This window comes from Vanacampus margaritifer, chromosome 20 (assembly GCF_051991255.1).
Source record: "Vanacampus margaritifer isolate UIUO_Vmar chromosome 20, RoL_Vmar_1.0, whole genome shotgun sequence".
Taxonomy (NCBI): Eukaryota; Metazoa; Chordata; class Actinopteri; order Syngnathiformes; family Syngnathidae; genus Vanacampus; species Vanacampus margaritifer.
In genome coordinates this window covers 2,625,919-2,651,344 of record NC_135451.1, presented here as the reverse complement: position 1 = coordinate 2,651,344, position 25,426 = coordinate 2,625,919, and the positions used below count along the sequence as shown (strand labels likewise).

At 36.7% G+C, this 25,426-nt stretch overlaps 1 protein-coding gene across 2 annotated transcripts; it reads left to right on the top strand.

Annotated features, from left to right (window-relative positions):
* The first annotated feature begins 14,923 nt into the window (after positions 1-14,923).
* On the top strand, positions 14,924-24,965 carry bloc1s5 (biogenesis of lysosomal organelles complex-1, subunit 5, muted). Of its 2 annotated transcripts, XM_077554992.1 has the most exons (7): positions 14,924-15,238; positions 16,448-16,530; positions 16,678-16,807; positions 16,930-16,988; positions 17,265-17,348; positions 24,324-24,393; positions 24,494-24,965. In XM_077554992.1, exons 1-6 carry the CDS (start codon positions 15,220-15,222, stop codon positions 24,348-24,350), a joined length of 402 nt encoding a protein of 133 aa, XP_077411118.1. In that variant the 5' UTR covers positions 14,924-15,219; the 3' UTR covers positions 24,351-24,393; positions 24,494-24,965. The 2 variants fall into 2 exon arrangements, with proteins under 2 accessions (XP_077411118.1, XP_077411117.1); XM_077554991.1 differs by lacking the exons at positions 24,324-24,393; positions 24,494-24,965 and having other exon boundaries at positions 17,265-18,685.
* The last annotated feature ends 461 nt before the right edge of the window (positions 24,966-25,426 follow it).

The following is a 25,426-nucleotide window of genomic DNA, read 5'->3' as shown; positions in this document are numbered from 1 at the left end:
AAATATGCCTCTCCTAAAAGGTCCCTGGAATTAATGGCATTGAAGCACAAACTGACTTATTTTGGACATGAGATGCGAGCCAATGGCATGGAGAAAAATATCATGCTGGGTAAGGTAAAAGGAGGAATGAGACGTGGAAGGCAAAGAACGAGATGGATTGGTTGCGTGATGAGAGTGATAGGACAGACACTGGCTGAACTATGCTGTGAGGTAGAAAATAGTTAATCACTTACAAAATACAAAAATACAGTTAGACGATATGCTAACTAAAAAGACAGAGTTTATAATACAACAATTGAGATACAACAACTTTGAATATAATAACAAATCAAGTAAATTTCTTGCAAACCAACTTCAACGCAATCGGGAAAAGTCTCTTATAACGGCTATTAAAGGGACAACTGGTGAATGCACACAATCACCAGAACAAATTAATCACATTTTTTATAACTATTATCGTAACCTATACTTAGAAACTAACAAGCCTAACCCTGAGCATATTGAGGCATTCCTCAGTAGCTTAAATATACCTCAGTTAACTACTGAATATAAAGACATGTTAGATGCGCCACTTACTATAAACGAGTTGTACAGTGCTCTAGATAGTATGCCTAATGGCAAAGCACCTGGCCCGGATGGTTATCCGGCTATATTTTTTAAGCACTTCTGGTTAATGCTTGCTCCACTATTCTTAAGAGTAGTAACAGAAATTAAAACTAAGGGTTACATACGCCCACACATGAATACAGCAGCAATTAAACTTTTATTAAAGCCAGAAAAAGACCCCACCCTTCCATCAAGTTACCGTCCGATTTCACAAATTAACACTGATATTAAAATTATCACTAAGGCTTTCACATCTAGACTAGAAACAGTAATCTCGACAATCATTCATAGCGACCAAACAGGCTTTATTAAAGATCGTCACTCTATTTATAATATTAGGAGACTCTTTAACCTTATTAGCATGTCACAGCGGCATGATAAAAAGGCAGTTATTATATCATTGGATGCAGAAAAAGCTTTCGACAAAGTTAACTGGTCCTTCCTCTTTGCTGTTTTAAATAAATTTGGCTTTGGGAAATCATTTATCCACTGGGTATCAGTATTATATGATTCTCCTAAAGCTACAGTTACTACTAATGGGATTATATCTCAGAGCTTTACTTTACAGAGAGGCACAAGACAGGTATGCCCACTATCCCCTTTATTATTTGCAATATTTATTGAGCCACTTGCATTAGCCATACGCCAGGAAAGAAGGATTCAAGGAATTCACTCTGGGGTAACAGAACATAAAATTAATCTATATGCCGATGACATCTTACTTTATTTAGAAAAGCCGGCTACTTCGTTAGGGAAAGTATTTAGCTTAATAACTAAATTCTCACAGTTATCAGATTATTCTATTAACTGGACAAAATCAACACTTCTACCTATTACAGAAAATTCATGGAACCCTGCAAGCCAGGACCCACACTACTCATTTCCTATAGGTAATTTAAAATACTTAGGCATAAAAATCTCACCTAAATTAACTGATTTAATTAATTTAAACTTTTCTCCACTTCTGGATAACATTTATAGTGACTTGGAGCGCTGGAATAATCTTCCTATTTCTCTAATAGGACAAATAGCCACCATTAAAATGAAAGTTTTACTCAAAATAAACAATTTTTTCTCAATGATTCCATTTAAACCTACGGCTAACTGGTTCCAGTTGTTGGATTCAGCCGTTACAAAATTTTACTGGAATAAAAAAAAAGCAAAGATTAGTGTATCTACTCTTCAGAAAAGTAAATCCAAAGGTGGTCTAGAGGCACCAAATTTTATGTACTACTATATAGCTAACCAGCTACAATATATCGTTCTATGGGCACAACCCAACAGAGACACTAACTGTTGGCTGGAACTAGAACAGAAGGATTGTAATAACCTCAGACTTTGAGATTTACTCTTTATTACAACATTGATTAAGCGACATAATTGTTTTAAAAACCCAATGATTTCCGCCACCCTGACTGCCTGGTGGAAGGCACTAGAATTGACAAAAGCCCAAGTGGAGCCCTGTGGGCTTTCTCCCCTATGGCATAACCCCGACTTTCAATTTAACAACCAACCATTTTATTTAGGTGTGTGGGAGCAGAAAGGAATTACACATCTCCACCATCTCTTCTCAGATAATATGTTTATATCATATACATCCTTGCTCCAAAAATACAATATAAAAAACGGAAATTTTTTACATTATCTACAAGTTAAAAATATGATAAAGAAAAAAATGCCAACACTTCAGGGTACGCTCCAACCGCCTGTTTTAGCTAAAGATATTAACAAGCTTTCTCCGACAACAACAAGAAAACTTTCAAAAATATATAAGTTACTTTCATATACTGATAAAATGTCTTTACCCATCTCGAAATGGGGGACAGACTTGTCTATAGCACCGGAATCTGACTTTTGGATTCAAGTTTGTGAAAACGCATTTAAAATGACAAAACACACAAATTTACAACTTATCCAATATAAAATTATTCATAGAACATACATTACTCAATATATGATGAAGAAAATGGGACTCTCAGACTCCGACATTTGTCTCCAATGTTTACAAAACACTACAGACACTTATGTTCATGCTTTATGGTTATGTACTCCGGTTATGTATTTCTGGACTAAAGTCTTAGAAAAACTTTCCGCTATTTTAGACTGTAGGATACCTTTATCTCCAAACTTGTGTTTGCTAGGTGACCTAACAACAACTGACTTACCACATAAACAATTTCAATCTACACTTGTAGCCCTTACTATCGCTAAAAAAACAATTCTTGTTAACTGGAAAAAAAAAAAAAACTCTGAATATCGACCAATGGTCTAACCTCCTCATAAATCACATTTTAATGGAAAAAATATAACCAAATATCAAAATTTATAGAAACATGGTCTACGTATATAGAATTTTTTTACCTAATTCTGGTTACTTAATTCTGTCTGTTAGCGAGAGCCACTACATCGTGATAACTTACATTGATGTTTCTGCATTTGGCAATTTATTATTATATTATATTATTAGTATGGGATTTTTTTTTTTAATGGGCTTTAGGTGAACTGATGAATAAATACACACACGCTCGCACGCACGCACACACACACACGCACATACACATACTCACCCACATACAAAAAAAAAATATATATATATATATATATATTTATATATATATATATATATATATGTGTGTATATATATATATATGTATATATATTTAAAAAAATAAATAATTTAAAAAAATAAGAATTAGGAAAAAAACATTTTTATTTATTAAATTTTTTTTTAAAAAGGAGAGCAATGATGATGTCAAATCGAATGAACAATACTGAGCTTTCCTGAAAAAATAAATAAATAAATAATTAAAAAAGTTAATCATGGAGGAAATCTGTTCATCGAGTCACCGAGGTTCGAGCACCACTGACCAGATAATATCATCATCATGACTTTTCTATGGCATTGGTGTAGGTTAGTTATACTATGGTGTGGAACGGAACTCTGTCAAAACTGACCACCCTCTGCAAGTTCCTTCGTTTTCTCACTGAATGCTGCATAGATTTTAATGACATGAATGATGAAATGTTTGCATCATGCAGATGACTGGAGTGAATTAGTTTGGTTCTGATCCAAATTAAGATGTGTTGATTTAATTCTTGTTGATGCAATAAGAGTCTACTCTAGAGAATTGATTCACATCTCTGCTTTATTCTAATTAAAAAAACATTCTTCAAAATTAGCTTCTTTTTTTTTTTCTCTGCCAATGTGACCCCCACCCACCCCAATTTCAGTGCTTCAGGTGAGTGTGACATGACAAAAATAAGCCCCCCTCACCTCGCGGCTGCATCTCTACTGTAAGTCGACTTAAAGGGCTGTGGCGTGCACCCTGCCATGTTTGACTCTTGGTGACACACTGTGTGATGAAGCCTGCCCGCAAACCCTCCATTACACTCATGTTGGTGTCTTCTCAACTGTGCTCCTATGGGGCACCGTCACTGTCAGAACTGACTCAAGTTTTGTCAAAGACATTAAGAGAGCACCTCTGGGAAGAACACATCAGTGGAGAAAAGGCAAGGGAAGAAAAGTGAAGGCAAGGAAATATATATACAGTATAAACAGTATATGCATAGCCTATATACGTTTGTAAGGTACATGATTAGATTAAAGTGCATGATTAATCAATTAATCAACAATTATCAATTTAATCGATGATTGTTTTTGATAATCAATTAAGATTTTCTCTCAACAATGTAGAAGAGATTAATGTGACCAGTGGCGCAGATGGGATTTTGGAACTGGGGGAGACAGGTACAATTTATATATATATATATATATATATATATATATATATATATATATATATATATATATATATAAAAGAAAGAAAGAAAAATTACAAACAATGACTGAATATTGTTCCTTCTATCTTTTACATTGAGCAAACAACACGTTTTTTTGTTTTGTTTTGTTTTACAGTGAAAAGACTCGTTCGCACTGTGATGGTGTGTTCATTTGAAAATAGGAATTTAAACCTCTAATAACTACTGTAGCCCAAATTGTGTTCTCCCAGCGCTTTCCTGCCTTATAAATGCACAACAAAACATGTAACTATAATGTTTACATGATAGGCAGATAGCATACGTATGTCTGACTTGGATTGTAAGATTTGTCTGCCTTGCTGAGTTGGAGATCCAACTTGAGGAAGAAGGTTGATTGAAATCAACTCAGTGTTACAAGTTCCGACCTTTTTTGTGTAACGTCAATGCGTCAGTAGTTGTATCTTAACTTGTGCTCTTCATCAGAGCAGCTCCATATCCTCACTTAATTTTACCGACGTCTACCCTCCACGCAGCCTCCGCATTGCTGACACCAAGCACCTTAAGAGTGGGCTAACAGTGGTCTTCTTGACCCCAACCCCCAGTGACATTTGCACCCGTGAATTTGACCAAGAATTCAGCTTTTTTTTTTACCAGAAAATCATGAGGGAGAATTTTTGGCGGTCAGTTTGTGACTTCAAGCTTAAGCACATTTGGCTTCCAAATCACTACTACTACTACTACTACTACTATTACTACTGATCGCAAAGTATAAGCAAGTAAATGGTTTTAAAAAAAAATAAAAAAATGAAGGTTTTAGAGTGGCATCATTGAAGTTGAATATTTTTATTTTACGCATTTCAACTGAGAAATTAATCATGGCACAGTTACAAACATTTATGGATTGTGCATGTCATGCTGCAATTCAAAGACTGGCAGCTGAATGGCTGGGCTACAAGGGGCCAACAAGTCAGCAAGGCATGATAACGATAATGATACAAGAGCCAAAATAATATCAGGAAATATTATTTATTAATATAACAGCTTCTTAGAATAGTGCAAGTATATTCATATGCTTGTAATAAATTTAGCAAATTCTGAACATTCAATATGTGAAATATTCAAAAATTTGATAAGCATTTAATTCTCCTTAAGGACATCTTTAGGTACAACAGTAATTATGGAAAATTGTTTACAGGGAAAGTTGAATTTAACTTTAACTCCTCAAAAAGTGAAACTGGGCTCAAACATATTGCAAATATTTTGTAACGTGGTCAAGAAAAAACAAATTGCTACTGCATGTACTTGGGATAAAATTAAGACTTTTATTCTACATATTGAAACTACAACAATACTTAATTTGGACATAATTTTGGGAGTGTGTTGAAGAAGAACCACCCCGTCACACCCCTTATCACCCCGTCACAATAAAACATGCGACGGGTTGGTAAATTTCACCCTAAAATGGCCGTTGTTCTCCATGTGGTCAAGTTCCTGACCCAAGACAGTATACTTTCTATGAAAAATATAATTTTCTTTAGATAACTCATTTAAACCCAAAAACGCGTAAAAACGTTTTTTTTTTAATACGTTGTCCTTCACTCCCAAAAACGTGTGTATACTTTTTTATGATTTTTTTATGCAAGAGCATACAGAAGGCTTTGGTGCAGCTTCTAACATGAAGAGGTGGCTTAAAGGAATGGTAGTTATTTAAAAAAATTAAAATAAATGGCCGGCAGGTGGCAGCAGAGTATAAGAGATCTACCTGGGCCGTGTTGTAACAAGCTCTTTTTGACAGTGTTTTCAACAAGAATGTGAATAACGATGATATTTATATATTGTATATGCTAATTGCTGCAAAACAGAAACAGATACAGATAAACTTTTTTTCCTGATGAAAGAAGAGACTCTAATCTTTCTTTTGGTAGGTTCCATGTTTATCATAGCAATAGAACACAATATTCTGTGGGCCTTGCAAAATCAGTCAAAATCCAGTAAAAAGAAGGGTGGTTACTTCAGTAAAAATGGCTGGGAGTGAATGTTAATAGCAAAATTTCTTTGATTAAAAAAGTTATGATAAGGAATGATAGAACTTGTCTTCTTTCTTCCTGGCTGCTCAAATTGTCACATTCTCTTTATGATGTCACTTAAAGCAACAGTCAGTAAAAACAAAACTGGTAGAAAGGAAAGCTCTCGATTTACCGGTCAATCTACGTTCTTACCGTAAATTGGTCACAATGTGTGTGGTCGTCCAGTAGGCAAGCTGCTGCTCTTTCACGTTGAGAGGAGCCTCGAAGTTTGGGTTTCCCTGCTAAAGCTGCTGCCCCCGCAACCTGACCCTGGATAAGTGGCAGATAATGGCTGGATAGAGTAAGAAGATACAGACGCTCCCCTACTTACGAACATTCGAGTTACGAACAACGGTACATACGAACATGTCTGCGCGTGTGTCGGAAAATGTCTGGAAAGAGATGCTGTAAGTTAGACTTTGTATTGCGCGCCTTTTTCCGAGTGTAGTGCTTCTTTCCGCTGCTAATACCGACGCTTGGCGCTGTGAGAGCTCACCCAGCATCCACCTTCCTCTTCCTCTTCCTCTAATTTTTATCATTAAATATCTCGTGCATCCATTATTCAATATGGTTGGTGAAAAGCGAAAGGCTTCTGGTGAGAGTGGTAGTGCAAAGAAGAGGCAAGCCATTTCATTTGAAACGAAAGTGGCTTTAAACATAAATTATAATACAAAATATAGCACTGAAGCAACTTACGAACGAATTCACCTTACGAACGATCGCTCGGAACGTAACTCGTTCGTAAGTTGGGGAGCGTCTGTATTCAGGTTATTGCATTTGTTTACATCTATTGCCAATATTCTGGTTTTGTAAGTTATTGACTGCCTGCATTGATCCCGAGTGACTGCCCCTGGCACCGTGTTGATCTATCTGTCACAAGGACACATTTGCAGATTTGCTTTATGTCCGAGTACGTGCATATGAAGATCTTAATCAACAAGCCCCAAACTAATACCCCCACCTTTCTTGAGTGTAGTTTTTAACCATTTTACTCCAAAAGCAAGTTAATTTAATAAGAAGCCTCCCCTCCCCCAATCCTCTTCCCCGACGAGAGGCCAAATCTCTTCAGCATTTCCAGCCCTGTGAGCTAATTTGACAGCTCACAGGGGTGACGCTGATTCCAGTTCGCCGAGACAGGTACCCTAGGGCTAGCCAGCTGGATCGCAGTGGATGCTTACAGATTTGGCTTTAGATTCATGCTGGGTGTCATCTGTCTCTTTGGGCTGGCGAAGAATTTTTGTGCGAGTGCGTGCGTGCGTGCATGCGAGTGTGTGTGTGCGCCTGCCCTGACATCATGTGCCTGAGCAGTTTGTGCCTAGCAGGCTTTGTCTGTCCAGGTTGGCCATCAAACACAGCCAGCATGGCCCTAATCTGACGAGGCACCGCTCCAAACATGCCACAGCAGCAAGAAGCGTGTGTGTGTGTGTGTGTTTGCGCACGTGTATGTTTGTGCTTCATGCGTGACCTCAGGGCACACCGCCTTTAAAAAAAAAAAAAAACAGCTATAATTTTATTTTTTCTTGCCTTCTTGCTCTGTCCCGCGTCCAATTTCACCCAACACACAAACTTCAAAAGGCATCAATAAAAGCTTCGCCGCCAAGTCTGGCTCAAGTTTTTGCATGTTCTTCTGCGCAGGCGACAATTATCTCCACTCCAAACAAAAGAGCCGTACACTCAACGCCACTTGGATTGCGGGCACTTCAGCCTCAACAGGTCCAGAGCGTCCCTTCTGCCTGTAGCCCTTCGAAGCAAGAGGCCATTCCTCCCACTTTCGGGGCGGGAGAGGACAGACAGCGAGACAAACCCCCATGGAAAAAAAAAATGACATCCCGGTTGCCGTTAATCTCCAGGACGAGCCCCGAAATGGCGGTTGACGCTAACGGTTACTGACACACTGAGCGCGTCCGACTCTCTGACACACACATATACACACACACACATATGCAGTTCTCCCTTAGCTCAAGTTGAGATTCCTTTGACAAGGTTTCATTCCATTCTTGCAGCAAAAGAGATAAAAATGTTCCCTGAAAAGCGCAGAGTGACGAGCACATATGTTGATTTTCAAGCCAGCGCTTTGACTTCCCATCATGCCTTGGGACAGAGCAGTGGCAGCAAGGAGTCACGCTACATGCGCTTCCTTCTTCAGTGTGTGTGTTAAAGCTTTACACTACCAACCTCATGACCTCATAAAACCCCTTCTAGCAGAATAGTGGTAAAGAAAGATGTGTGTGGCACCAGGATGGACGATCTCCTGCCTGGCCAAGGATTGTGAGAGGCTAGAAGTGATAAAGAGGATACGGAGGTAAATGTGTGTGTGTTCATCCCGATCCTCCAACTAACAGTGACCACACAGGCTCCGCCTCCCTTCACCTCAAAGCCCCCACCTGTTCACAAACATAATACGATGAGTGGCGGTGAGCGTATTGTGAACCGTGAGCGGAGGCCCTTTGCCCCCCACCGCCTGGACCTTTAGTGTCAGGACCTGAAAGACACACACACGCACACACACAGAATAATTATACCCACTGGGTAGCATGTTCAGTGTGTGTGTGAAAGAGAGAGAGTGAACGTCCAGCCAGGGCAAATACACAAAACCAGTGTGCATAAGTGTTAAACCATATGTATGGAACCGCCCAGCACTCCACAGTGCACAACTGCGATTGTGCTGCAGGACATCATCTGGATATAGATGTTGCGGCATTACATTTGTCTACAAGCACTTGTCAATACACTGAATTAAGTGGAAAGGAACACTTTTTATTGATGCATCTGCATGTTTTCACCAATCAACATCTGTAATAATTGTACTCTAGCTATTGAGGGGCAGCCTGGATATTTTTATTTCTATATTACTATTATATTGTACTCTTGCTGAGATGTTGAACTTTATTTTATTTTCATTCAAGTATTTTCAATAGCTCATTAGCCTATCTAAGCTGAATTTTATTTTGTTTTATAATATCTGTCTTTGTCTACTTATGTAATGTGATTTTTAGGCCAAGACCACTTTTCGCTTTGGGGACAAGAGAGTAAACTCGCACACAGTTAATAAAAATAAGGTACTCACACACAAAAAAGGCAATAGGTCATCACATTTAAAAACCATTCCAAGCTGTGTTGCAGCACCAATCAAAGCTAAAATAGTATCTTTGAAAAGATAGCATTTGGCGTAACGCTCTATTTCTACAAGCAGTAAAAGTACTTACACTCTGTGTGCCTAATGATTTGATTTTATCTTTATTTATCTACAATAAAAGTAAACAAAGAGACTCATACAAGGTGTTCGGTTCAAGAAGGGGCAGAAAGAAGCCAAAGCTTGTCTTGTCCTTCCCCCTTCTTACAATCCCAATAATTACTGCTAGTAACTTGTTTCACTCAGAATGAGATGTATAAAATCTAATACAAAATCAAATACATTTTAAAAGTCAAATCACATACTTATACAGTATATACATTCACATATCAAATTATATTAATAATAGTACTTCAGAATAAATTCCCACATCTAAACAAAATGATTTACATCTAAACCAGTCAGCTTTCCAGCCCCGCATACATGACGATAAATGATCATTTGTATCTATACTCAAATTGGGGTACGTGAAGGCACTCTAGGGGGTACAGAAAATTTAAAAATAAACTTAAAAAGCAGCATCCATGCAAAAATCCTTTAAAAATAATCATTACATTATGTATAATATTTCAGGAAAATCTAAGTTTATAAAATTAAATTTGTATTTAGTAGGCAATTCAATTTCATTACTAAAAACCTAGTCTCTTCAAACCAGATCGACCCAAACTGTCATATGCCATTTAGAATCACCAGTCAAATATTTGATCATTTTACTTAAAATTAATGATTTCTTTTTTAGGACGGATCTTTATGATGATCCCATAATTGTGATAATATTGTTGATTTTTATTTATATATTTAATTATTTCCTTTAAAAAAAGATTAGTTATGTATTTATTTAAAAAAAAAATTAGTCTTTTGATTTCCCAATAGTTCAGAAGAAACCACTGTACAGGTAAATCAGACAATGATTGCACCGTACACTTTTTTTTCTTTTTTTCCCTTATTTTTTTCAGCAAAAAATGTTTTTCACTGGTTGGGTACTTGGCTGAAAAATATTCCTTCACATGGGGAACATCACTGAAAAAAGGTTGAGAACCACTGCTTTAGATGATGTTCCCCATGAAAATTATAATTTCCTCATCTATCCATGAAGATTTTCTGAACATATCCTGGGAGAAACTTATTACAGGCTCTAAAAGGCTCTGTAAAACAGAACTTCAAAAACAACAAATGGTCTTGATACCTCACATGATGTACAATCCTTATTGCTCTTTGTTGTAATGTGAAAATCTTTAGTAAAGTGCTTTTTATAGGTTTCCCCCCAGACTTCAACACAATAAGACATATGGAATGATAAGTGCATAATTCAGTGTATATAATGTACGCTAATTTGAAACATTCCTAGCTTTACACAATATTCCAATATTTCTAGCTATTTATGAACACACGTACTTTACTTGGGGTTTCCAGCAGAGCTTGTGAGCTATTAAGACACCCAAAAACCTTGTTTCATAAATCCTTTCCACTTCCACACATTGTCAATTTCCATCTTGATTTCTGGGCTTTTTTTTTTACGATTTCCAAATATCATGAACTTAGTTTTCTATAAGTTTAAAGATACACTATTTAGATCAAACCAAAGAGGAAGTCAACCCCAAAAAAATATTTACAATGTGTTGAATGTGCCAACACGAGTGTAAACAGTAAATACGGCATTCTTATTAATATTGTGTTTGTGGAAAATAAGTTAAGCAGCAAAATCCATTCATTTTTATCCATCTCAGGTGGCAGACATTTTGCCACTTTCTGTCCTGAAAATGGTATCACAGATGCTCAGAGCAATGGCTCAGCTTTAGGTGAGCCATGATTGGTCGTTTCTTGAGCTCTGAGGAACTGTGATGTCATTTTCGGTCAAGAGAAAGTGGCAAAATGGCCGCCTCACTGAGGATAAAAATGGGGGGGTTTTGCTGCTTAACTCATGTTCCACAAACTCGATAGAGAATTAATCAGAATGCCGTTTTTATACTCCTGGGGGCACATTCAACACAATATTGTAAAGAATATTTTTGGGTTGATTTCCCCTTTAAGTTGAAGTACAAATTGTGTAATAAAGACTCTGGTAAAAGTAGAAGTATTGATTTTAATCGTGTAGCTAATTAAGTAACAGCAAGGCTCGAGGTAAGTTTTCACATCGGTTTGTGAGTCAAAATGTGCATTTTTATACCTTAATCAAATACATTAAAACTAAAAAAACTAAAACAAAATAATTATCTCACTAACATGTGTAAATAAAGATTGTTTTCCCCTATTTCCTGAACTAAATAACATCCATAAAATCGTAAATAGTATTTATTATCTGGCAAGTGAATCATATTAACACATTTATTGCAATTGACACATTTATCTAAACATCAATCAACATTTAATATAGTTTACTGTTTTAACTGTTTCTTCTCGAGGTGTCTTCATGTTGGGTCATTTTACTCTTCCAAAACTGCTGGTAGTACAGGTATAAATAACAGTTGTCTTATTGTTATTCCTAGTCAGCTGGTCAAAGCTCATCAATGCACGGCCATGAAATGAAAATAATGTCATCATTTTTGGCATGTACACACAATTTGACGCCTGCATTTGACCCATTGCAGCAAACACACACAGTGTTAGTGGCACACACTGGAGCAGGGGGCTGCTTAAGCACCTGGCGAACAGTTTGGGGTATCAGTGTCTTGCTCTAGGACGCAGCTTTAATGCTCAAACTGTCAGTCCATTTAAATCTGGGATGAAAGCATTATTGTTTACTGTGTCATTCTTGTGAGTCTAGTTTATATTCTCTTGATTGAATCCCCATTTGCTTGTTATTTTTTTATTTATCTAGTCTGATGTTTGGTTTTAATCATTTTAAACCAATAATTTTGGATGATTTTATTATGATTTTTGCAATGTCTGAATGTTTCTCTTTCAGTAATGCTTTTACGTAAAGCACTTTGAATTGCCTTGTACATGAAATGTGCTATATAAATAAATTTGCTTTGCCTTGTCTTTCTTTAAAATTGCCCCACTAAATGTTTCTAGACAATAAAATAAGTCTGCTGCTACAGTATACACCAAGTGAATTTAGAAAATAAAACTGTTGATTGTATAAAAAGATAACTAGTTTGTTGCCCATTACTAAGTGAATTGGATTCATTTAGTAAAAAAACAACAACAAAAAAAACAAGGTTTATCAAATATCCATGTATTCTATAGAATTTTCAGTAGGATACTCAAATGCTGAAATATTTGTCAGCTACAGCCCTGCATTCAATATCCCCGTTATAATTTAGTTTTTATTGTTTTTTTGTTTTTTTAACTTTGTCTCTTGAATTAACCTTAAAGTTAGTTAGTTAGTTAGTTAGTTAGTTAGTTAGTTAGTTAGTTAGTTAGTTAGTTAGTTAGTTAGTTAGTTAGTTAGTTTAAAGTTTTACTTCTTTCTGTCCCCTTGCATTTCTTTTACTTTACTTTGAATTTCAATTTTGCTTTATATTGTCTTTTTTCTTTGACAAATGAATGAAATAAATTGAATTGAACCTGGGGGGGAAAAGCTCCTCAAAATTTCTCCACAAATGAAGTTACAGATTAGCAAAATTGCTCCTCAAAGAAAAAACATTATTATAAATCTTAAACAGTAAAAAAATAAAAAGAAATACAAAAAAAAAAAAAGAAGAAAAAGTACCAACTCAAATAAATGACATTTTTACTGTCAGTCACAATTCATGCACTGTAAAATATCCATATTGATAACATGGCACAACGATGAAAAAAAAGCATCTTTATTTCATTAAAATGAATACTGGTGGAAATGAATGGCTGTTGGTTTGGTGCCGTTCTTTTCAAATAAATAACTTTATCTCCTCTCGCATTGCTGGCTGCAATAAACTCTAAAGACTGATACACTTTGATCATTGCTGCTCTCTCCTCCAACAGTTTTGAGAGGATGTGCGCAAAGGTGTCAACTAAAAAGCAACATTTTCTTAATAAAGCTGCAGGATGAGAATAACAATAAAAAGAACACACACACAGCTCTCGGGCACTCGCTTGCATGATGTAGCTCCACATTTGCAGAACATTTCCTGTAAATAATGATGCAGGACGTATAATTGCTTATTAATGTATTTTTTGGCACAACATTGTTACAGCTAACTTTAAAAATTGCCCCATTCAAAGTGATACTGTTTAATATAAAACTCCCTAAACAATTAAAAATGTTTATTTATTCACTTTAATTATGCTGATTAATCTGAAATACATTTTGTATGCATTTTAAAAATGAAACACATTTGTGTCAAATCCTTTTAATCCATCCTTGCAAATTAGCTTTGGAAATGAATACTTCTTTTAAACAGTCCATCTTTTCAATTCTCCCTTTTAATATTTTTAATTGCCCCCTCCAGAATTATGAATAAATAAGGCAACATGATGCACACTGGTTTCACAGTGGATGCTTGCTGGTGCTGACATTGTGTATTTATTGGCATGCTTCTTCAACTCCCAACAGCGGGCTGCAGTGAAGCCTTGTTTGGTTTTATCCTTTGGCAACGATCAATCATTTAATCTCTTTAATGGGTCCAAATCAAAACTAATGGTGCATGTAATAACTGTCTAAGTAAACAATTTGGACAGTAGGGCATTTGTGGTGCCTTCGTGATTTCTTCCTTGACTGTATGTGACAGTCCTAATGAATTTAGGGGTTAGCAAGGTATTAACTATTTGGCCCAAACAATGCCACTTGTCACTCTGTATATTGCTGCTTTTGTTTTACCACTAGTACTGTCTTTATTAATTCATTTAAGCACAGTCATTGTGGAGAAGTTAAGGCCTTAGATTGTGTAAAGATATTTTCTTATTCTATAATTCACCGGTGTATGGTTAGTTTTAATAAAATATCAATTAATTTTAGCGGTATGATAAAGTAAATGTCTTAAGACAGCAGCTAAAACATATATTGATAAATTAGCATTCAGCTATATGAGCATTTGTTAATATTTAAAAAAATAAATAGATCAAATAAATTATTTTTCGGAAGGTTTGTTTGTATTTATTATTTTTATTTTATTTTAATTTAAGATGGGTGAGGTGTTTGGTTGTGGGTTTTTTTATTATTATTTTTGAGTAGATTGTCCACAGAGCAAGACTGACATCTGCTGGGCCACCGAAATTCCACCTTCCCTTTTTTCTTTTACTACATAAACACTTAGAAATTAGGAAATGCGTCTTTCTAAAAGTGTTATAGCTTTATTCTAATTTTGCGTAACAAATAATTATCCCAAAATATATTTATCATGAGCTCGTAAAACAACAATAAGTCCTATTAAATGTCGCACCCCTATTGTAGCGACTTGGTTCAATCCACTCCGTTGTACCCGGAAGTATTCGTAAGTGTTTTGGTTATTGAGATCAGCTGACTTCTATTTATATGACTGATGTTAGTAAGAAACCTTCAGAGACTTTATATACAATGCATTGTTGGCTATACATTACGCATTAAGGCATAGGCATAGATACGTTTATGTAACAATTAACTGACAGTTTGCTCGTCGCATGTAACTAAACATTAATTTCGTGTTTGCTTGTGTCTGAAACAGTTTGAAGCTAGCATGTTGAGTTAGCTACCTCAAAGAGGAATTAGAATGAGACTTTAACACAGGAGAGCGTCTGTTCTGTTTATTAGTGAAAATGGACAAAATAATTAAAGGTGAGTGCGTCAAAGTCGTGCTTCATGCATGCATTTCTTTCACAAGGCACAGGATGAAAGAAGGACTTGATATTCTATATTTTATTTTATGTATATTATATTTTTATTTTACCAGATGTTCTCATTTATTTTATTTTTTTTACAACAGCAGACATATAATGTAATAAATAACAATAGAAATGGAAAATTCACGGCTTTGCGTCTGCCATTACCGGTATATTTCTTATGTACTGTATGCATACAGTATATGCATGCACATTGCACATGAAAAAAATATGACATCACCTTGATTTCTTATATATATTTTTTGGATTTAAATTAGGGCTGAACAAATAATTGAATTCCAATCAAATTTAAATCGCAGTGTAGTAGATTCACAAAGACACATGTAAAAAAAACAACTCTACATCACTTTGGTCGGTAGGTTAGTATTTATTTAAATTATTTATATAGTGTCTAGATAAGTTCAGTGCTTATGAAATGCAGTCCACGTATACATATGTTTTCATGAAACAAACATTTGAAGCAATAAAGCACCCATTATTGTAATTCGATTTATATTTACGCCACACTTGTTTGGTAGAATTTTGGGAAGTTGTCGTAGTGAATGCAAGTCAATGTGTTCAGCAAGTTACTAACAATAAATTAAGTAGATAAACTCGCTTTCGTAATAATTCATGGTTCATTTGTCCTTATTTTAGCGTAAGACTAACCTATAAAACCAGAACATTAATGAAACATAATTTTATATTGTTTATTGTAACGCAGATTAATGTATTGATTGTTTGTTTAAAAATAACACACACAAAAAACATTACAAGAGGACTTTTTTTTATTAAGGGTAGAAAAAAATCGCAATTAAATCATTCAGTCCAAACTTTAATGCATGGTACCAGTAAAGGTGTATCGCGTGACTAACAGACAGAAAAGAAAACATGGAATGCCTAAAAGCACCATTTTTGACCACCATGGAAAATGGCTTGATATTAGTTCTTAAATTAAAAACTGTCCTGACTCAAATTTGTAAGTTCTGCATATTGTGTTCTGTTTGTTTCTTTAATATTGTTTGAGTCAGTGCATTGATTTATTTTGTGTACTATCATATTGATTGAAAAAAAAAATCATTTAGTCCAACATTCATTTGTTATCAATGCTATTATTATCTGTGGACTTAATGTACTACCTGTGTTTTCTTTGTTGCTACTCCAGATGTTGGCGATATCCAGTCTCGGCTGCTTGACCACAGGCCTGTTATCAATGCAGAGATCCGTTACTTTGTCAGAGAATTTGAGGTATTAAAGAACATGCACACAATGATATGCTTGATTTGATTTGTAAGTGCAATAAATAACACTTTCATCTACAGCTATGGTGGCATGCCACCACCTGTATATGTTGTCCATGAGTGTGAACGTTTTTCATATTTTCCGCTTTGACAGGAGAAAAGGGCTCACAGGGAGAGCCGACTATTGGAGAGCCTGAACAAAGTGGTGCAAGAAGCAAATGAGGAAGTGCTTCCATCAGATTTAGAGGGTATGAAGCAGCAACTCTCCAATGTCATTGCTCGATGTAAGTGACACAAGGACTAAAACAATATCTTGCATGAAGAAAGTATTTTCAGTTGGATTCAATGAGAATTGTAGATGGTAAAATGTCAAATTGTGATGACCTTTTTTGCTTGTCTGTCACAGTGAAGGCTGCTAATCACATGGCAGAAAGAGTCCAGCAGAGGGAGCTAGAAGCACAGCAGGTAAATATGGCAGCTGCTGTGTGTACACCCTTGAGAGATTTTTATTAACTGCACTTGCACACTTTTTATCTAGAATAATATGATTATCCTATAACAATGAATGTAGTTGTGGTAATTAGTTAGTGGCCAGGTTTCTTTTAAGGTTTTTTTTTCACTTGGAAGTCAACCAACAGTCATACTGACTGTACATGATATTCCAGTCATTAGCTGTTTTTATTTTGATGCCCTTTCACCATTTTGTTTTTATACTCATGTCTTACGTTTATGTCCTTCCAGAGCAGCCAGCTGCAGGAAAACATGGAGCGTCTGAAAGATGAGTGGGCAGATTTCCTGAAGGAGCAGCAGCGACTGAAGGAAGAGGTGGGCGAAGAACATGTCAAGGCTGTCGGACAAGTCAGCGCTCGGTACAGTGAGAAGAAGAAGGACCTGGAAAACTTGTTGGCAGAAGTTTAGTCGTGTGTGTGTGTGTGTGTGTGTGTGTGTGTGTGTGTGTGTGTGTGTGTGTGTGTGTGTGTGTGTGTGTGTGTGTGTGTGTGTGTGTGTGTGTGTGTGTGTGTGTGTGTGTGTGTGTGTGTGTGTGTGTGTGTGTGTGTGTGTGCGTGCGTGCGTGCGTGCGTGCGTGCGTGCGTGCGTGCGTGCGTGCGTGCGTGCGTGCTAGGGCTGCACAACATTGGAAAAGTATGTGATATGGGATATAGTTGTTGCATATAGCAATATCGATATTATTTTGATGATTAACGTGTATGAAATGAAATGAGATTTTTATTATCTAATGAAATAGTTTAAAAAAATTAATGCAGCAAAATAAACAATTTCTTCTTAGTTAATGAATTGTAATTACTTAGATAATGAAGTATTGGATGGTGATGCACAATTCAAATTCAGATACAAGCATACAATTATATATGGAATTTATTGCATGCCTTTGCACTATGCATATTGCATGGGCCAATATCGCAATATCAATATCTTTTTTGATATAGGGTGCAGTCCTAGTGTGTATGCGTGCAAGTGTGTGGTTAAAAAAGCTACAGAAAAGAGCTCATCTTCTGCTTGTGCACAAGATTTTTCCAAATCCTGAATATTTCAAAATGTGATTAATATTGTACTAACATAGAATCACTGCACAGAAACAAGCACAACAAGGAAAAAGTCTGAAATATGAAAAATGTTTTCATCATTACCAGGTTATAAGCAATCCCTGCCTGGAGGGCACTGAGGCATAATTTTCATAAAGGAACCAATGTTTGTTTAAATTACCATTCACTGCGTGGGGGGGCTAGCAGGTGTGTGGTCAAGTGTTATGGAAGTGAGTGCAAACAGAACCTTTGTTTCCAGAATAAATCACCAGCTCACTCGAATTTGGAACATTTGACCCCTGACATCTTCAAGTAAACCAAAGTAACTTTCATGATGAACACTGCTTGAATGATCTGTAAGAGCTGCTTCTCATCTGCTTGACCACATCAAATGTGATGCTGCAAATCCACTGTTTGTACTGCTGCTTTTGCTGAATAACACCGTCATGTGACACATGTCGTTCCTCTGATTCAAATTTCCTTCTTGGTCTAACGTTGCCACATGCATGTGAAAAGGATTACATGTGTGCTTTTTAGTCATTGTCAATGTCAGGCCTGGTGCTTTGGGACTATTAATGAAATAACATAAAATAAATAAACTGAATATCCCCAAAACAAGTTTACTCGAACTCAATTAGACATCTTATGTTATTATTAGAGAAATATTTATTTTACTTACAATTGTAAGTTTCCGTGTGTTGTCATATGGTTTGGTTGTTGATGGAACTGTGATTCACCAATCTCGCCACTAGGGAGCATAATTACTCTTTAAAAGGGGACGTCAAGTCACAACATTTAACTGGTAGCAAGGAAGCAACCGTCACAACTCACCTTTTTGCTGTTTTTTTGCCATGCAACTCACGCTGCATTTGAATGAAGTAGATGTCGGACTTTTCCGACTTAATACCAGTAAGTGAGCACGGGAACGCCCGTTTGAACTCGTACGTCCGAGTTGCGAAGTGTGGAGGGGGGGGGGGGGGGGGGGTTATTTTATTGCCTTATTTAACAAATTGAAATCAAAATCCAAACATGGCAAACATTAAGCAGGGGGGGATGGGTTGACTACACTGACCGTCTTAATTCTGACGTCATCCAAGCTCCATGAATAGACAGACCATGAATGGCAAAACAAACTAGATTTTAGTTACTAGATTTTAAACAAATTATTTTTTATTATTATATATTGTTACTTTAATTAGTTATTTGAAACAGGCTCACATAAAACAACATGATTTGGAATGACTGCTTTAACCAGAATAACAACCAATTTATCTTTAGTTTTAATTTATTTTTTTTAGTTGTTAATATGCATTTGCCTTGAATGCTTTGAGGGCGAAACTGGGCTAACCCACGTCGGTCCCACCTTCCTCGAATGCAACTTTAGCCCTTAGGGCACTGTGACGTGGACTGTGAGTGATAAAATCGTCGCCCCCTGAGATGGATTTAAAAAAAAAAAAACGTGTAGATTTTGCTGCCTGATTCATATTCAAGAAATGCAATGTTAATCAGAATACTGTGTTTAGATTAGTGGGGGTACATATCATAGAATGTAATTGTAAAGGACATTTTACTGTATTTACATCCATTTGTATATTGGAATAATTTAGACAAATACACATGTGGGGTGGGAGTTCTCGTGCCTTAATCAAGAGCTTAAAGCTGTGGCACACTTCAGGAAATAAAATGGCACTTTAACTGTCATACAGAGGATATAAAAATTCTAGACATCCCTCTTCAAAATGTCAGATTTTTGTGAAATAAAAAAAAATGAGACCCTTGTGCTAAGATGTGACTACAAAAATTGACTCTTTTTTTTTCTTGGACCGGTTGTAGCTGTATTCAATTTTGTTGCACCTTGTGGTACAATGTCAATAAAATAAAATAAAGCTATTCTGGTTATGTTAGCAGCAGATTTTCGGCACAGGAGTTGGTCTAAAGATTTTGTAAGGGGAAAAAAATGGCTCAGGAGCGTTTTTCCATTTGGCTCCCATCTACTATAAGCTTTCATGCGAGGTCACACTTGGTTTCCTCTGCTTGTTGCATGCATGGGCGTGTGTGTTCATGGGTGTCAAAGTAAAAGAAGTGATGGCGGGTGCCAAGTTAGAACGTGGTGGTCGCCATGTCAGAGATCAGAGAGCGCACATGTATGCCAGCAGATGTTCACAGGAAAAGGGCCAGTGCCAATTTGCCTTGTCCATATTTAATGTGTGTGAGTGCACGTGTGTGCGTGCCTTCTCGTTCTTGTGTTAGTGACACGGCACGACTGTCCAATATGGAGACAGCTCATCATCGGCTAATAAGGAGTGACAAGACGGAAACGTGGTCAGCCTGTGCCAGCAAGGCGTTTTTCATCTGCCCTTGTTTATTTTTTGGTTTGGCTGAAACCAAAGAAAAACAGAGCCTGTGAAAGGTCACTTCCAAAAGTCAGAGACAAGGGCGGGGCCTCTTCTCAAGCCTGACGTGAGAATGTTCACCGCTCAGATCTGTTCTGATGAATTTGGGCTCAGCAGGATGTTGTCAGATTGACAAATGAATTCAAGCTACTTTTATTCATTACAATCAAATATTAAGATTTGTCATTCGCTGCCGCGGCCTGGGGGGCCCTGAGGTGTTGCGCTTGCTCTGTCCTGGCGGGGGTCGACGGCTCCCCTCTTTGTTGGAGATTTTCATGCATGCCAGATCCACCACACCAGCATCTATCGAAACTCAGACACAATTTGTTTCTCCCTCAGGTCATTGATTCGGTGGAGGCGGGTGTCTGTGGATCTCACTCTGCTTCGTCTGTCCTTTCTACCTTTCCTCAGTTTCTCCTTCGGGCCCTTGAGGTCTCCCTGATTTGTTGGAATTTAGATGTCTCTGGGGTTGGTGAAGGACTCTGGTTAGTGGCCCGGTGGGTGGTGTCTGGTCGGTGCTGGGCTTCGCTTTTCTTTCTTTTCTTTGGTCCCTCTTCGGGTCTCCTGGCGGCCCCACGACTCTGGCTGGATTTTGAAGTGTTCGGTTTAGGTGAACGGTATGGGAATTCTTTTTTTTTTTTTACACGCACGCACGCACGCACACACACACACATATCAAAAAATAAAAAATACAATAAAAAAAATAAAAAATAAAAAAGGGAGAACAATGATGATGACGTCAAATGATCAATACTGAGCTCTCCCCGAGAGAAAAAAAAAAGAAAAAGATTTGTCATTCGCCAATGTGTACTGATCTAGGCACCTATGAGAGCTGTGCACAAATCATTCGAGTGGGCAATTCTAAATTATTGTTTATTTGTTTGTCAATCGTATTTTATTTTACTTTAAAGTATTTGTACGAGTTAGGCCTATTATTAGTATCACTGTATTAGCCTAGTAGCAGTACTTAGCAATTACTATCAGTACACTATTCAAAGTTGCATTAGCAGAGAATATTGTGTAAATTCCAGATTTTTTTTATTGGATACCAAAACCACATCAAGAATAGTTATAAACAGCCAACAAACCTTATAATGCTTCTTATAATACAGAACAAAACTGTGGGTATCAAAATTTAATCCATTCGTAAACATTAACATAAGCACATACAAAATAGAAACGCTGATGAATAGGTGAAGAACAGCTTTATTTATGCATTTATAGAACCTTTCAACAAAAATAAATGCAACCAACACATGCAGGCTTGCGACCAATTTAAAATAATAATGAACCAATGTAAGTGTCTTCTACTTGTTTAGAGAGCTGCTGTGACCAGCAAATTTCTCCACTAAGATTAATTTTAAACAAATATGAAATTGCCTCAAAAGGCTAAACAAACAACAAAATTTAATATTTACAAAATATATCCGTAATTTCAAATTGTCCATGTCTAATATGTCTAATTACCAGCCAAGCCATAAACCACTTGCACAGCAGTGTCTGCCCATCCTCACTGAGAGAATAGACCCCTTGATTTCTCCAGAGATGCACCAAGGCATTTTGTTGAATTCTTGTGCGTTCAGAAACTGGAACATGAAACTCTCCTCTCAACTTGCGAACTATGACATTGTACATTTCCTCGGTCATTGCTTGCTTTTGTCCATGGCCTACAGTGAGCCCCAACAGGGTGCAGGTCAGGGTTAGAATTAGCAGACCTACAAGGGTGACAAAAGAGGGAAAATGTTTAACTCCCAAAACTAAACTACATTTTGTGCCTTTTTTTTTGTCCGCGGGCGGGCCGGTGCAAGTAGACAGGTTAATGCAGTGAGCATAACTTGGACAATGCAGGTTTAAATTCAGTCATATAATTTATTTTCAAGGGCAAAACATCTACATAACTTTAGATCAACTGCAACATGTCTTTATACTTCCATATATTCAATTACACAGATAATATTTGACACAGTTTTTTCATACCTGGCATCATGTTGAACTCTGTTGGCTGTCTCAATTAAGCATGCAAGCAGTGCATGATCCTTGTAGAACTGATGCAGCAGCCAATCAGATTACAGCCCGCCCTCCCCTCCCTGGCTGAGTGACAGACCATGGAGTAGAGCTTTGAATTTGGCCACAAGTTATTGGCCTATATAATTCCAAACGTGTTCTGTCATACATAGATTTATTGGGCTACATTGCTCTAAGGGAAATTGCATTAAAAAAAAAAGAAGTCACTCTTGTATAAAGTCATTGTTTAACAAACAACAATAATAGGTATTATTACATAATGCACCATGTTGTTACATTTCCTAGAAAATAAAAAAGTTGCAAGTGCATTTTGTAATAATCTTCTCAAAATGTAATAACTTATTACATAATGCGGCAAAATTTATTACAAAATGCGTTGGGGCAGTTTATTACAAAATGCGGCAGTTTATTACAAAATGAAATGAAAAAGTTATTACATTTTGGACGTTTATTACAAAATGCACCGTTATTACAAAATGCGGCTCAACACACCCCCTACAAATTTCCGGTCATTTGATGTTAAGCATGACATAAAGCAAACACACATGTTGATCCCAGGGGCTTTTTTTTTCATGATTGTTAGTTCAAATGACAACAGCGCAACAAGTTGCCAAGCTGTGCGAGACATTTTGAAATGCTACGCGATGGTTTAGACAAAGGTAGCAAAACAAGCAGATTTTCAAGTAAGTGGCCGTCCACTTAGATATCAAAACATGATGGTCCCACCCATGATGTGGCTAGTGTCATAGCTGCATGTCTGATGTTTGTTACAAACCAGTCCACATCAAAATTGCTAAAGAATTTAGAGAGTTCTAATAAATTTATTAAAGGGAAATACACACAAGATGGTGGATCTATGCGTGTTGTCAATAAGCTTAATAATAAGGCTTGCTTGTAGTGCTAACAACGACAAACAACACAATGGACACCATATGGTGTAGAACTGTAAATAAAGCGCTATACAAGTCTCCATTTACGATTTAGCTCAAATAGATTTATTTGCTGGGAAATATTTCATATTAAGTTACAAATCCAATTGGAATTTGTTTGTTGACGTAGGCACGATTAGCGAATCAGCATTTTAAAACCGACAGATCTAACTACATGTTTATTGAGCCACGTAACCTGAATTTCTTTGATTGATCATGGCAAGACCTGTTCTAGGTCAAACATGCCCACTTAAACCGCTGAATGGTCTTGGCCCGGTGTTGTAGCTCAATTGCATCTTTTTACAGCCTAGGCCAGGGCTCTGCAACTCTGCTGTGGCTGGTCTCTTAAAACAAAAAATTGTAGAAATTAATTTTAAAAAAGAACATATTTATTTTTTAGATAAAATATTATTTACATAAATTAATGATTTATATGCTGTATATATTTTTTATTGAATAATGAAATATTCAAACAATGTTGGAGTCCAAATTTTTTAATTGTCAGAAGAGAGACAAAAGGTACATAAAAAAAAGTTTTAAAATTTACCTAAAAATGTGGCAGAAAACTACCATAAACTGTCCATGAAATTGTCAAAAAAAATGTCAGAAATTTGAATTGAATACAAGGCAGAAAAAGAATATGTTCAAAAAGTAACCATATAATGTCTAAAAGCAAAAGAAGAAAGGCAGAAAATTACCATAAAATGTCCGCAAAATTGTCCAAAAATGTCAGAAAATTGATAGCAAAAAAGGCAGAAATACCTTAATGTAAAACAATTGCCATAAAATGTCCAACAAAGGATGGAGGCAGAATATTAATATTATTATTAATATTAACTAAAATGGCTCTTTTGACAGGAAAGGTTGCTGACCAATTTCCTAGGCCATCACAAGAATTCTTTTTTTCAGATCCTGAGAGAGTGGGTGTCATATTGAACTTCCAGTGACAAGAATGAGACACGTTGAATCTGTTTCCCGGGTAGGCGTACCTATACAAGAATCTCTAGCTGCTTCATGTGTCTTGATTCCATGTTTGGCTTTGTTTTTCAGTGAGTGATGTTTTTCTTCCTGTTTTTCAGGGGCTCTCAGTCTCATGCCATGCAGTTGTTGTGCCTGATGCCAACATAAATGCGAAACCATGCAGCACACGTCTGGAGTTCCGTGAATCAATGCCAAGAGATAAGAGCAGTGTGGTCATTAAATAACATGATGCACAGAATGAATTTGAGATTGTAAGTCTCCCTGGAACAATGGTTATGTAAAAGTCTGTGCACCAGTGAACAATACTTGTCCAGCCTAATTCACTTAAAATAACCTGTGGAGTTTCATGACCCTGTTGAACTTTCAGAAACATAGCAAACCTCATCATTCAGCACAATTGCAACCCACCAAAAACTTTCCCAATATCCTGTATATGCAAACTGTGTTAAGGTGGAAGTAATCATTCCCTTTTCTTTATGGCTGTAATTATATAAAGCTAATAAAATGCCAGTGCTGTGAAATTTGAACTTCCTTGAAGAAACAAATAAAATTGTTGCAAGCCCCTTGGACTGCTAAAGTTTCAAGCAAACTGTTGCATTTCCAGGATTCAGCTTTCTCTACGGCCTGATCAACTTTCACTTGGTCCACGGATGAGAAAAAGCAGGTCTTCGCGACACAATTTAAGCATGTTTTGCTGGAACAATGGGACGTCAGCTATTCATTCACTTGAGCCTTCCTGGCGGCTTATGAGAATTCCCAGGCTTTTTCTTATTCTATTGTGCTACACGATGGGCCCCTGTTACTCAATTACGGAGGGCCCAAAATGAAAATGCCAGTGAACAAAAGCACCGTGCTTCCAAGTTAATAACCCAGTATAACAGCACCCAGGGGAGCCTTGATGCCTCCTCAGCGGATGGTAATGCAGGTGGTGATATGAATTTAGCAAATGTTCACCCTGTGATAACTAAATGGGAAATAGAGCGCTCTCCAAGCTGCAGTAAAACTAATTAAGAAATTGATATTTTTCCGAG

Coding starts and splice junctions, on each gene's coding strand:
- bloc1s5 (XM_077554991.1), top strand. Junction 16,808..16,929: donor CTCCAATGTCATTGCTCGAT/GTAAGTGACACA, acceptor TGTCTGTCACAG/TGAAGGCTGCTAATCACATG. Junction 16,989..17,264: donor GGGAGCTAGAAGCACAGCAG/GTAAATATGGCA, acceptor ATGTCCTTCCAG/AGCAGCCAGCTGCAGGAAAA.